Source organism: Pleurodeles waltl, chromosome 6 (assembly GCF_031143425.1).
Source record: "Pleurodeles waltl isolate 20211129_DDA chromosome 6, aPleWal1.hap1.20221129, whole genome shotgun sequence".
NCBI lineage: Eukaryota > Metazoa > Chordata > Amphibia > Caudata > Salamandridae > Pleurodeles > Pleurodeles waltl.
In genome coordinates, this window is record NC_090445.1 from 694,757,355 (window position 1) to 694,771,468 (window position 14,114).

Here is a 14,114-nt window from a genome sequence, read left to right on the forward strand (position 1 = left end):
TGGGACTCACTTCCAGATTCAGACAAATCACAGGCCCCTCAGGTGGCTAATGCAAATGAGGGGTGAGAATCCAAAATTGTTAAGGTGGTCCATCTCCTTAAAGAGAATGCACTTTACAGTGGATCACAGACATGGGTCAGACTACGTCAATGCTGATGGTCTCTCCAGGTTCTTCCACCTTAGTTATGAGAACTCTCAAGAGGTTGGGTAGTTCTCCCAACTTTCAGTTGGTGGGGGGGAGGCACCTGTTACACCTGTCAGCCTTAGGGTGGTTCTCCCCCCAACTTTGTGCCTCCTTGCCTCCAATTTTGCTGAAGCCATTTTTGTTGGCCTTAGGACTCTGTGCACTTAAGCTAGATTCTTGAACATTCACCCTGCCCCTTCTCAGCAAGAATTCTGTACAGAAAGAAAACAACCATGCACTTTCCACCTTAGCTCCAAATTCTAGAGCAGTGGTTCCCAACCTGTGGTCCGGGGACCCCTGGGGGTCCGTGAAGGCTCCTCAGGGGGTCCGCGACTGCTTAGAAAATTAAATAATATTAACATACTAGGTCCCAGCTTTCAGTAGGGGGGTCCCAGGATTCCAATAATGATTCAGTGGGGGTTCCCGGCTACCAGTAATGATAAATTCTGGGTCCACAGAAGTCAAAAGGTTGGGAACCACTGTTCTAGAGAGCTTGCAAGAAATAGCTGATACCCCTGTTTTAAGGCTTTCGATATGATTAACCACTACAAACCCAGGTCATTCTGCTAAAGGATTGACCAAACACTGATCTGTGCTATAATCCATCTTTGTGTATGACTTATTAAGCGATAACCAGAGCCACTGGAATGATACAATTCTGTGGCTGCAGTTTTGTCACATAATTATGGATGTACTGGTTATGCTACATAATCCACTATCTGCTGCATAATCTGCAGATTTTTACAAAACAATTTTGTCTCTAGCTCAAAAAGAATCAAAAGTTACTAAAAACGTTGCAACGTGTGTTCGCTCACAGTGGAAGGCCATGGCAAAGGTTGCTTGATTGTTCTAATGAGGTGAAATGCTTGCCCAAACAGCATTACCTTGTGTAAAAGCATAAAATAATGTAGTATTGCTATAAATAAATGTGATTAATTATGCCGCGTAATTTGCCTTTTCTGGTGATTACTCTCAAAATTAAAGAAGGAAAGAGGAACTAGTTATCCAGAGAATATGGACTATGAAAAAGCAGCGATGCTGCAATTTTATATGCTAATTTTATCTGTAATGGGTTGTTGTGTTCTATTAATACACATTGTAATTTACAAGGTTATAGGTTTTGGCTGACAACAATAAGGACGATGTGGTATGGTAATGCCTATTGTGATTCTTAAATGCCCTTTATTACTATTTACTCATTTGAATGTAGCTGCTGGCTTAGTTTAGCAATAAAGAACTGTGGTTACTATTGACCTCGGTGTCTTTAGTAAAATTATGATTTCATGCTCAAAATTCATTTGTGGAGTGAGTTTGTATGCTTTATGGTGTTGAGGCCAGTAATATACTCGTGATTTTTATGATCAATGACATATCACGAGGTGTGACGATCATCAGGGAGGTTATTCTGATCACCTGGATTTTTTTGATGAAAGCTTCAGTTGAATTCCACAGCACCTGTAATACTTCGGATCCATTGGAGTGTAAAGTAAATTCACTTACTTATTACTATAGCAAGGGAATTGCAAAACCTTACCAAAGTCTACTGCTTTCTGTGTGTTCACAAAATATGCATTGCATCGTGTTCTTGATCACCCTTCTGAAACTAGCCTTTTTTCAGAATTACGTCACTTCCAACTCCCACTTAAATTGCGTCACTTCTAACTACCACTTATTTTCCTCACGTTTTAAACGGGCACTGTTTAGAAATCCATGAAAAAGGAATGCATTCTTATTTAGCCAGCTCAGATGATAAGGTAGACTGGCTCATAAAAGCTTTTTGCAAGCCCGTCTGTTTCTAAAAGCTAACATATCATAACATCTGGGCTTTATATTCAACAACTTGAAAAGCATAACATGTTGACAGAAATAAACTCAAATGCGTCACCAAGTTACTCACTTTAGCGCACACTTTTTGTAGTTTGCCCCAGACATGCCGCAGTTCCCGTGGCTGTCTCCATTCATGTTGACCACTTGAAAGCAGATATCGGGTCCCCTTGTGGCTCCTAAAAATCATAAATATTAACACCAGAAAATGTAATAATGCTGCTTGGTGTTCATAAGAAGCACCCTTTAAAAGAGAGCAGAAGAAAGAAAAGAAGTAGGAGGAAATGAAGAGGGAAGCTGGCAGAGGTAGAAATGGCTGGTCAGAACCTTAATTTCAAGCCTACGTTCAATACACTCTTTGTATTGCCCTGGTCGGAGTGTGGGAGTCGGTGTAACCAGAGGAACGGCATTCAGTGCCACAAGAACGGAAGTGAAATGTACATAGGTGACACTAGCCAAAACGTTGGGGAGCAAAAATGGGACTTATACTTGAATCAGGATATGGCGTTTAAGAGGATTTCTGGGGGAGGATTTCTTGGGTTAACATCAAAATTACTTGTGGGGACCTCTTTCCTGCTCTGTCCTGATACGATGATGCAATTTGGACATAAAATTTGACTAACTTGACTGACAATAACAATTTAAATCAAATTTGGACAGTAATGGTTGTCTCGACATAGAAGCAATGCACTCTTGCTGGTTTTTGGGGCTTTCTATGATGATTATTTTGGGTGGAATTAGGGGCAATAATGCTTTTGAATTATTTTTTCTTAAAATAATTAGCAACAAATAGCACACTCTAATTCACATCGGGCCAGTTACATTTCTTTCAACTAAAGACTAAACATCGACTTTCAAACTGGTTTGAGAGTTTATCTGTCTAGGAATTTGGGGGAAATCAGTGCCATCGTAAACACACTCAACAAAGCTGGGTACATGTGTTTGTGGATTTCAAATAGTGTGCATACTGAAGAAATGTCACAGAAAATCGAATCGACAGCAAGGAAAATGAAAAGCAGCTTGTGGGATTACAACACGAAGTTCAATTGAGCAAGTCTTCACAGAGTTGTTTCTGGGCAACAGCCTTTTCGGCAGCTAGCCAGAACTTGCTAACATGGGCCACCATCTGCTTGTGAAATATTAACCATGGACAGTCCAGAAGACCCATGAGTTCCATTACTTAAAAAATAAAGACAATCAAAGCCCCTTCCTGGGATGCAACTATGACTGGTAGCTGGTTCTCCATTCAGTGGACATCAGGCCATGACTTCTACGTAGCATTTGCTGGTATGATATATTATGTTAGTGTGGTGTTATAAAGAGCTTATTCACCCGGAGGTCTCTTGGCACAGTAAAAAATCACAGAACAAGACTCAATGGCAACCAGACTCAAAGTCTGTTAGTCTTGAGGTCTTCTAGACTACCAGTCGTCTCATTCTAATAAGTCAGGGGCCTCCTCCAATGGACAGTAGAGTCCTATTTCATAGCAGGCATCAGTCAGGCAACAGAAAGCCTTATGCCAAACAAGTATCCTTTCATGAGCCACCTGGAGTGTCAGCTTGAACAAATCGTTGCATCAGCGGCAGGTGGAAGCATGCGCACTGATGGAGTACGGACCTTGTGGTGAAAGATAAAGGACTGAAGTACTATTTCTGATGTGCTTTTGGCTGGGAATGTCTTGGTCGGTAACACTGGGGTGTGAAAGGGAGCTGGAGAGGATTGGACTTCCGTCCTTTGTCTACAGGTCCTGCCACCTGGTTGTCTGCTAAGGTAAGTTTGGGAGCAGACCTCATTTGTGCCAATTCTTATGTGCTAAATTGTTTTTTCTGTTTCCTACACATACAATTATGTTTTTATTATGATGTCCTTTCATGTTTGAACATAATTTGAAATGTGGTATTGCACGTAATTTGGTTCCATTATTTAAAAATAGGAAAATTATTTTGTATAAATTGAATCATGTCAACATGTACCTAACCTATTTAACAAAAAAATGGAAGGGGACCGTTGTGGGCCGAGCCGCGTGACTGGATATTGTGAAGCTCGTTCCCAGCTTTACCCAGAAGCAAACCTACAGTGTTGCTCCATCACAGTGATTACTTTATCATATAAGTACACCCGTAGCGATATACGTACAATTGTTAAATATTACTTTCAAAATTGAGCATTATGGATAGGTAATTATTCGGATCGATAATTGTGATGGTGTAATTACTCTGACCACTGATAAAATGCTGTCATTTATCATGCCACTAATATAACTTTGATATATTTCTCATTATAAATAAAAATTTCTGACACTGCAAAAGGATCCAACTGCAGCCTTAGGATCCAACTAATTTTACCTGTAAAATATTTCTGTACTATTAAATTCAGCCTAAACCTTGTTTAATCCATTTTAGGCCTGATTATAAGTTTTGTGGGATGCTACTTAGATATTCATGTTCATTGAATAAATAATACCCAAGGTATCAATACCGGGTTTGAGTATCGACTATACCTGGTGATGGCCATTGAGACTGGCACTAGGAGTTTCCGTGCCTATTCCCACATGTTTTTTCACCATTTCAGGCAGTTTTTCATGAGATAACTGTTTTTTTCTCTGAAACATTTAGGCCCTCATTACGACCCTGGCAGGCGGGCTAGAAGTGGCGGTAAAACCGTCAACAGGCCGGCGGGAAAAAAATGGAATTATGACTATGGCAGTTATCGCCATGGTCATCCTCCACTTCTCCACTCCGACCGCCAGGGTGGTGACGACCACTGGGCTGGAGACTTCGGTCTCCAGCCCGGCGGCCGTCACCAGACCGCCGGCGGTATCAGGACCCTGCATTACGCCATGGATTTCGGGTGGTTTGGAACCGCCACGAAATCCATGGCAGTAGGCACTATCAGTGCCAGGGAATCCCTTCCCAGGCACTGATAGGGTCTCCCCCACCCTCCACCCCTACCCCGAGTCTTCTCCCCACACCCCCCACACCCCTGCCACCCCCCAAAGGTGGAAGGACCCCCAACCAAAATGCATATACACACACCCCCTCACCACCCCAACATGCATATACACACACCCTTTCCCCACCCTCACCCCCACCCCCAACATGCACATACACACACCCCCTCCCCACCCCCAACATGCACATACACACACCCCTACACACACAAATACACTACAACACATACCCGCACACATACAAACAGACGTGCACACAGACCGAACCGCACACATTTCCCATACATACAACACCCCCCGCATGCATACACGCACTCACACCCCCTCTACATACTCACACGCACACCCCCATGCACGCACACAACACACAACCCCCCCCACAACTCTCCCGTAACAGACGATCAACTTACCTTGTCCGTTGATTCTCCAGGAGGGGACGGGATCCATGGGGGCTGCTCCGCCGCCAGCTCCCCATCACCAGAACACCGCCTCACCGAATCATGAGATGTGATTCAGTGGGCGGTGTTCTGATGACAGGGCGGTGGAGGTGGAGCAGCCTCCACTTCCCTGCCGACCACCAGTATGACTGCTGGCGGGTCTCCATCTGAAAAAGGACGGAGGGCTGCCTGCAGTCATAATACTCTGCACCGAAAACCGCCTGCACTGGCGGTCTTCAGCACTGCGGTACCTCAGCGGTCTTTGAAAAAGACCGCCGAGGCCGAAATGAGGGCCTTATTCTCTTTACAGCGGGTTAGTCCAGGTACCAGCGCCTGAAGGTTACAAGCCCTCTTGTAATTGACTAGTTGTTGAATGTAAAGTCACTATGTGTTTTGCTTTAGTAAGAGGAGGTTGTGATGTTAAGGGGTAACTGCGGGTACTTGACCCTGTGAACAAAAACAATCCATATGTGGCCTACGAAATTGAGAGGTGGTGACTGTGAGTGGTCTTGAATGAACAGGCTGGGTCAAGGAGTACATGGATGCTTATCCTATTTTTAAAAAGCTATGAACTCGGCCGGGGGATTGAGAAATCACTGAGGATGCTTAACCCTTTAGAAGACAGCTCTGCACGGAAAGATCGGGAGAAGTAAGGAATCACTGTAGATGCTTACCCTGTCCGAATAAAGCCTGGCATTGAGCATCCAAATTCTGGCAGCGCCCCTCAGAACAATATGTCTGAGAGTTGTGGCATGGGTATCCATCCATCACATAGAAGTCGTCAGGACACAGAGCATGGCTTCCATTGCAATATTCAGTCAAGTCGCAGGAATCAATTTGGGGTCTGCATTCAGTTCCTGCCCCTTTAAACTAACGGTGGAAGAAGAACAGAAACAGGTAAAACATTAAAAAGAACCATAATTTAATAAATAACACTCTCAGTGTTTCTGATTTTAGTGATGACATGGACATCAATTCAGTAAATCCCATGGATAGCAGAAGTGACGTCTTTGTATACTTGGACTTGATTACCTAACATGGTTGATCCCTGATTGCACCCTTTGCCTGCCAACAATCTCCTGCTTGATGCAGAGAGCCAATTGAAGGATAATGCATTCAAGGGAGAGGATTTACAAGTATGCACCAGTCTTCCTGGTCTTGCACACTTAGTGGCATTACTGTATGAAAACCATCCCAGCACTTTTCTGCCCATTTCTGTATCCAAGCATCTAGCCTTCTTTCACCTAGTCTATAGACCACCCTGATTCAGCTAGACAATCAAAGATGTAACCAGATCACCCCCACTTCATTCAACACACCCATAGCATATTCCTAAGAGACTTCAACCCAACTCAGTACTCCATTACAAAATCCATTGAGGAAGCTTTATGCATATTACTCAACATGCCTGGAAATCATGTAATATATCAGTGATTCAACCCAATCCAAAGGAAAGTACCTCACCCATCCTGTCAGATTTGTGTACAATACACTGCAAGGGATCAAAGCTGTGAAATGGACAGATCACTTTGCCACCCCGCACACCACACCAGAGTATTAGGACCAACTGAAAAGAGATAAACAATATGAGATAAAGTAACATTCTGCCCCTCAAGGCCTCTTGGATGCCCTTCAAGAATAACTAATCTACTTGAATAAGCTCTTCCAGCCCTCTGCTGATGTCAGCATCTGACGCCACATCTACAGCTCCTCTAGTGAAACCGTGTAGAATGCAATGCTGCTCTAAAGAATTAATTCTTCAAGCCAAATCCTCCAGCACCTTGGTCTATCTAGTTTGGAGGTCTTTTGTCAATGAACCTAAATCCATTTACCACAAGACCATTATCAATTGAGCAACAGACAAAAGAAAATCAGTCTCTATGATAGTTGAGCCAATCCTTCCCTGAATCTGTTATAAGTTGACAAATGCAATGGCATCAGGCTTTCTTCACCATGAAGATCAACAAAATCAGATCCAGCATTCCAAGTCCATAGAAAAGCTAATGGCAATACTTCACTAACAAGAGGAATTAATCATTGTAGCATGGTTCAGTCTTTAAACTGATCATATGCACAATAGTGCAACCATTGAGAAGTTACATTCTTCCAGGTAAGCGCCCTAATATACTCGGGTTCAAATATGGCCACCTCCCTCTAGTTCACATTTGTTCTTGTTTAACATGAAATCTTCGTCACATGAGCACCATCTTGATTTGGGAACAATATATCAGACACTCACCATTTCAACTTCCATCTTAAACTTTATAATGTCAGTGTATTATTATGAGAAACAATAAGTGCAGTTATTGTCTTTTCCATATATCTTGATTCACCCCTGTTACGAATCTTCACCTACTCTGGAGACATCTGTTTGGCCTTCTATCTTTTTACTAGACTAGGTGCATGAAAGTGTATACCTGGTTCCTTGGTTATTTTTTCCAGGCCAAATCATTTCTAATCCACCAAATATTGCAGTGTACCTCCATATACCTGGGAATCTAAACTGCTCTTAACTTCATATTCTTGATCAGAACCAAACACAATAGATAAAAGAGACTGTACCAGATGAGTATTAGTCTTCACTGGTTTAAAAAAAAGCCACATGAAAACTAGGTGACGCTTCATTGTTGGTGATAAAACCAGTTTCAGAGCTGCTTCATTTATTATTTTTGTAACAGAAAATGGATGAATAAAACAAAGTTGAAAAAGTAGTTTCCTAGGCTAATTCAAATGCTTGTTCCTCCACGGATGGCAGAGACATTAGTACTCAAGCTACATCTAAGATAAATCAAGGATGATACCCTTGAAAGCAAAAAATAGACTATGATTCAATGAACTGAATTATTATGACAGAATTCTGCCAGCCATAAATGTGGTACTCAGGATGCCGGATCTTCAGATAATATTGCAATACACTTCCAAATCTTAATTTACTCACTCAGTTTGGCAATTAGATTGTAGATGGTATGTAGAAGAGAACCGGACTTCTGCTCCTGTTGTTTCACAAGATCCCCCCAAAAATCACAAAGTGAACTGAGAACCTCGATCTAAAATTATTAATGAAGGTTTTCCATAGAGATGCACAATATTTTATAGAAACAACATATTAGTTTCATATGCTGTTCATATGCTGTTGTACTGCCTTTTACTGGTATAAAGTGTGCACACATTGTGAAAAAATAAACCACCATAATATTAGTGAATCATCTATAAGTGAGTATTGCAGCTATGGAATCTGCTGACACAGTAATCCAAGAATGCAGTGGGTTAGGAGTTCGTAGGTGTAAATAATAAATAGATTTCTTTCTATTATTATTGGTCCATCTGCAGATATCACACATAGATACATATTGTTTTAATTCCTTTCTTAATCATTCCCACCAAGAATGTATTTTGATGAGTTTCTCAGTTTAAATGGCACCAAAATGACCTGCAAAAAGAGAATCATGAGTTTTACGAAGAACATTGTTGCCATGGTAACAGTAGATGCATAATCATCTTTTCATTTTTATATCTTTTTCTTTGGTCACTCTTTAAGCAATGCATTTAGAAGTCAATTTTTCTTTTATTAATTCTACATTGCCTTGATCTTGAGCCTTAGAATTTGCTACAACTATTTTTGCACTAGGAATTATCAGTATAGAAGACTTCACTTTTATAGATGAATTTGTAACTTGATGTCTCAACAATGCATTTGTATTTCCATTTTAACACCCAGGTGTAACAATTATGACAAAATCATAATCAGCAAACAATAAAGATGATCTCAATTGTCTGGCAATTAATGCTTAAGCAGATATGGAATAGTAAGATTTTGATGATTGGTCTACACCGTAACAGGAGAGGTAGCTCCTAAAAGATAATGCCTCAATTCTTCAAAGGCTAAATTAAAAGCTAGAAGTTGTTTACCTGCTATTGTTCAGTTTATTTCTACTGATGATAATTTCCTGGGACAAAAATCCCCAGTATATTGCTAATCTGTCACTGTATGCCATTGAGAAAGAATTTCTGCAAAGCAACATCTGGGGCATCTGCTTTTACAAAGCGTATTTGGTGGTGATCTGGATGATGATGTGTAGGTGATGTAGTAAAATGATTCTTAACCCCTTTGATGCCAGGCCTTTTCTCCCTCCTCTGCTGAGCCTTTTTTTTGTCTATTTGGGATAGTTTGCGCTTAGGCCCTCATAAAGTTTTGTTCACACAAGCTGTCCCAGCCAAATTTCTGTCCTTTTTTTCCAACATCCTAGGGATTCTATAGGTATCCAAAGTTTGTGGCTTCCCCTGGAGGAGACTAAGGGGGTCATTCCGACTCTGGCGGTTGACTACCGTCAGTGCCGGGGACCGCGGATGCACCGCCAACAGGCTGGCGGTGCATCCATGGGCATTCTGACCGCGGCGGTACAGCGTCCCGCCGGTTTCCCGCTGCCCTAGGGAATCCTAGGGAATTCCACGGCAAGCAGCGCCGCCATGGGGATTCCGACCCCCTCACCGCCAGGAACAGGATGGCGGTAACGGGTGTCGTGGGGCCCCAATGGCATGGGCACTGCAGGGGCCCCCTAACAGGGCCCCACTAAGATTTTCAGTGTCTGCCAAGCAGACACTGAAAATCGCGACAGGTGCCACTGCACCCGTTGCACGCCTTCAACTCCGCCGGCTCCATTCGGAGCCGGCTTCCTCGTTGAAGGCGCTTTCCCGCTGGGCTGGCGGGCGGCCTTCTGGCGGTCGCCCGCCAGCCCAGCGGGAAAGCCAGAATGGCCGTCATTCGGCGGCTCCGGCCGGCCCTGCGGTTACCGCAGCCGGCGGGAGTCAGAATGACCCCCTAAGAAATTAGCCAAAATACAGCTAAAATATGGGTTTTTTCAGAAAAATGGGAAAAAAGGACTGCAGAACAAAGCATGTGGTTTTTCCCTGTAAATGGCATCAACAAAGGGTTTGTGGTGCTAAAATCACCATCTTCCCAGCTTTGCGGAACAGGCAGACGTGAATACGAAAACCACATTTCTCAACACCATTTTGGCATTTTACTGGGACATACCCCATTTTTACTATTTTTTATGCTTTCAGCCTCCTTCCAGTTACTGACAGAAATGGGTGTGAAACCAATGGTGGATCCCAGACAGCTAAACATTTCTGAAACGTAGTCAAAATTCTGAATTCAGCAAGGGGTCAGTTAGGTTGATCCTGCAAGGTTTTCCTACAGAAAATAACAGCTGAAATAAAAAATATAGAAATGGAGCTGATAAAAACAACCATTTCTGTCCATGTTTTCTTCTTTAACTTTTTCCTGCTATGGAAGATTTTTGAAAGCAATAGACCGTTGCGTCTGCTGTACTCCTCTGGTTGCGGGGATATATAGGGCTTGTAGGTTCATTAAGAACCCTAAGGACCCTGAGCCAATACATGAGCTGCACCTTGCATTGGGTTTTCATTGTATACCGGGGATACAGCAACTCATTTGGTAAAATATGAGGAGTGAAAAATAGGTATCAAGGAAACCTTTGTTTTTCCAAAATGGGCACAAGATAAGGTGTTGAGAAGCCATGGTTATTTGCACATCTCTGAATTCGGGGGTCCTCATACTAGCATGTGAATTACAGGGCATTTCTCAAATATACTTCTTTCTTACACACTGCCTTACATTTGGAAGGAAAAAATGTAGAGAAAGACAAGGGGCAATAACACTTGTTCTCCTATTCTCTGTTTCCCCAAGTCTTCCGATAAAAATGGTACCTCACTTGTGTGGATGGACCTAGTGCCCGCGACAGGAAACGCCCCAAAGAAAACCATGGACACATCACATTTTTACATTGAAATCTGAAGTGATTTTTGGAAAATGCTTAGCTGTGCATTTACTTATGGTGCTCTCACCAGGTTCTGTTAACCATAATCCTTTGCAAATATCAAAATTTGGAAAAAAACACATTTTCCTCACATTTCGGTGCTGCAAAGTTATGGAATCTGAGGGGAGCCACAAACTTCCTTCTACCCAGAATTCCCCCAAGTCTTGTGATAAAAATGGTACCTCACTTATGTGGGTAGGCCTAGTTCCCGCAACAGGAAATGCCCCAAAACACAACGTGGACACGTCACATTTTCACAAATAAAACTGACCTGTTTTTTGCAAAGTGCCTAGCTGTGGATTTTGGCCTCTAGCTTAGCCTGCACCTAGGGAAGCCTAGCAAACCTATACATTTTTGGAAACTAGACACCTAGGGAAATGCAGAATGAGGTGACTTGTGGGGGTTCTCACCAGGTTCTGGCACCCAGAATCCTTTGCAAACCTCAAAATGTGCCAAAAAAACACCTTTCCTTCCCATTTGGGTGCTGCAAAGTTCTGGAATCTGAGAAAAGCCACAAACTTCCTTGCACCCAGCATTCCCTCAAGTCTCCTGATAAAAATGGTACCTCACTTTTGTTGGTAGGCCTGGTGCCCGCAACAGGAAGTGCCCCAAAACGCAACATGGACACATCAAATTTTTACATTGAAAACTGATGTGTTTTTGGAAAGTGCCTAGCTGTGGATTTTGGCCTCTAGCTCAGCCGACACATAGGAAAACCTAGCAAACCTGTGCATTTTATAAAACTAGATACCTAGGGGAACCTAGGATGGGGTAACTTGTTGTGCTCTCACCAGGTTCTGTTACCCAGAATCCTTTTCAAACCTCAAAATTTAGCAAAAAAATCACGTTTTACTTATATTTCAGTGATGGAAAGTTCTTGCATCTGAAAGCAATCCCAAATTTCCTTCCACCTAGCCTTCCCCCAAGTCTCCCAATAAAAAATGGTACCTCACTTGTGTGGGTATGCCTAGTGCCCGCGACAGGGAACAGTCCAAAACACAACATGGACATATCAATTTTTTCTTATGAAAACTGACCTGTTTTTTGCAAAGTGCCTAGCTGTGGATTTTGGCCTCTAGCTCATCAGGCACCTAGGGAAACCTAGCAAACCTGGTCATTTCTGGAAACTAGACACCTAGGGGAACCAGGATGGGGTAACTTGTGGCATTCTCATCAGGTTATGTTAACCAGAATCCTTTGCAAACCTCAAAATGTGGCAAACAAAAACACTTTTCCTCACAGTTTGGTGCTGCAAAGTTCTGGAATCTGAGGGAGGGGAGCCACTAACTTCCTTCTTCCCAGCATTCCCCCACATCCTTGATAAAAATGGTTCCATCACTTGTGTGGGTAGGCCTAGTGCCCGCAACAGGAAATGTCCCAAAACATTTTGTGGACACATCAGAATGATCAATTACAAAACTACCTGTTTTGCAGGGGGGGGGACCTGCATTTTTGGTCCTAGGCTCAGCAGCCATCTAGGGAAACCTATCAAACCCAGACATTTCTGAAAACTAGACACCTGTGGAGGTCCGGGGGAGGTGTGACTTGCGTGGATCCCCAGTGGTTTCTTACCCAGAATCCTCAGCAAACCTTAAATTTAGCTGAAAAATTGAATTTTTCCCAAATTTCTCTGTGGGATCACGGCACCAGCACAAATTTCCTACCACCCAATGTTCCCTTCAGTCTCCACCTCAGTTGTGTAGATAGGCCAAGTGGCTGTGACAGGGAAGAGCCAAAAACATGTCGCGATTGAGAGGGGATCTAAAGTAGGTCCAAAAGAGCAGTTTGAAAAAAAAAGTTTTTAGGCTGACAAGTGGGGCAGAATTGTTATCGGTATAGATGCGACAATGCTGGGTGGTAGGAATTTTGATGATTTCTGCAGATTCTGGAAGGTTCCATCACAATAATGTTGAGAAAATGTGTGATTTCAAGCAAAGTTGGAGGTTTGCAGGACATTGTGGGTAAGAAAATGGTGCAGGGTGCATATGAAGCACACCACCCTGGACTCACCCAGATGTTTAGTTTTCAGATGTGTCTAGGTCTCGTAGATTTTTCTAGATGGCAGTATCCCAAAGTCCAAAAAGTGCAGCCCTTACCGTTCCAAGTGGGACGATTTTGACACAAACCAATCCCTGGTGCCTAAGTGGTTTCTGCCCCCCTTGGGGCAGATGAGCCTAATAGATATAGGCCAATCTGCGCCCAAGGAAATAATTTGCCTCCATGGGGAATGGCTCTTGTACGAGGGGCCCTCCTCTTACGTAAAATAGTAAAGAAAAAAAAAATCCCTAGTGTCTAGTGGTTTCTGCCCCCCCTTGGGGGCACTTTGGCCTAATGAATGTAGGCCAATCTACCCCCAATGGAGGCAGAAATGGCCTAAAATAAAATTGCCCCCCAGGGGAGCGACCCTTGCCTAAGGGGTCACTCCCCTTGATTGAAATTGGTGCAAAAATAAAATCCCTGGTGTCTAGTGGTTTCTTTGGCCTAATAAAAATAGGCCAATCTGCCCCCAAGGGGGTCATAAATGGCCTGAAATACAATTTCCCCCCAGGGGAGAAACTCTTGCCTAAGGGGGCGCTCCCCTCATGTCACTTTGAAAAAAAAAAACTCCCTCATGCCTAGTGGGCATTTCGCCAGCATGATCGCTATGGGATCGTGCTGCAGAAATGCTCAGAGAGACATCGGTGGAAAGGAAAAGCCTTTCCTTTCCTCCAATGCCTCTCCAACCTGCCTCTTCCCCCATTCGGAAGAGAAACACTTTTGTTTCTCTTCCGAACGCGCATAGCTTCCAGTGTGATGGAGGCGACCTCTGATGAGGTCAGCGCACAATCACGCGCTGACGTCATCAGACATCATCAGACGTCACTGTGACTGCCATCCCT

At 43.2% G+C, this 14,114-nt stretch overlaps 1 protein-coding gene across 1 annotated transcript in view; it reads right to left on the bottom strand.

The window, feature by feature from the left end:
• Positions 1-14,114, bottom strand: part of LOC138300177 (disintegrin and metalloproteinase domain-containing protein 9-like) — a 587,087-nt gene that overhangs the window by 302,205 nt on the left and 270,768 nt on the right. Inside the window, exons 14-15 of the mRNA XM_069239149.1 lie at positions 6,070-6,265; positions 2,082-2,187 (exon numbers count right to left, since the gene is read on the bottom strand). Of these exons, the coding sequence (XP_069095250.1) occupies positions 2,082-2,187; positions 6,070-6,265 (302 nt within the window). The remainder of the gene's footprint in view (positions 1-2,081; positions 2,188-6,069; positions 6,266-14,114) is intronic.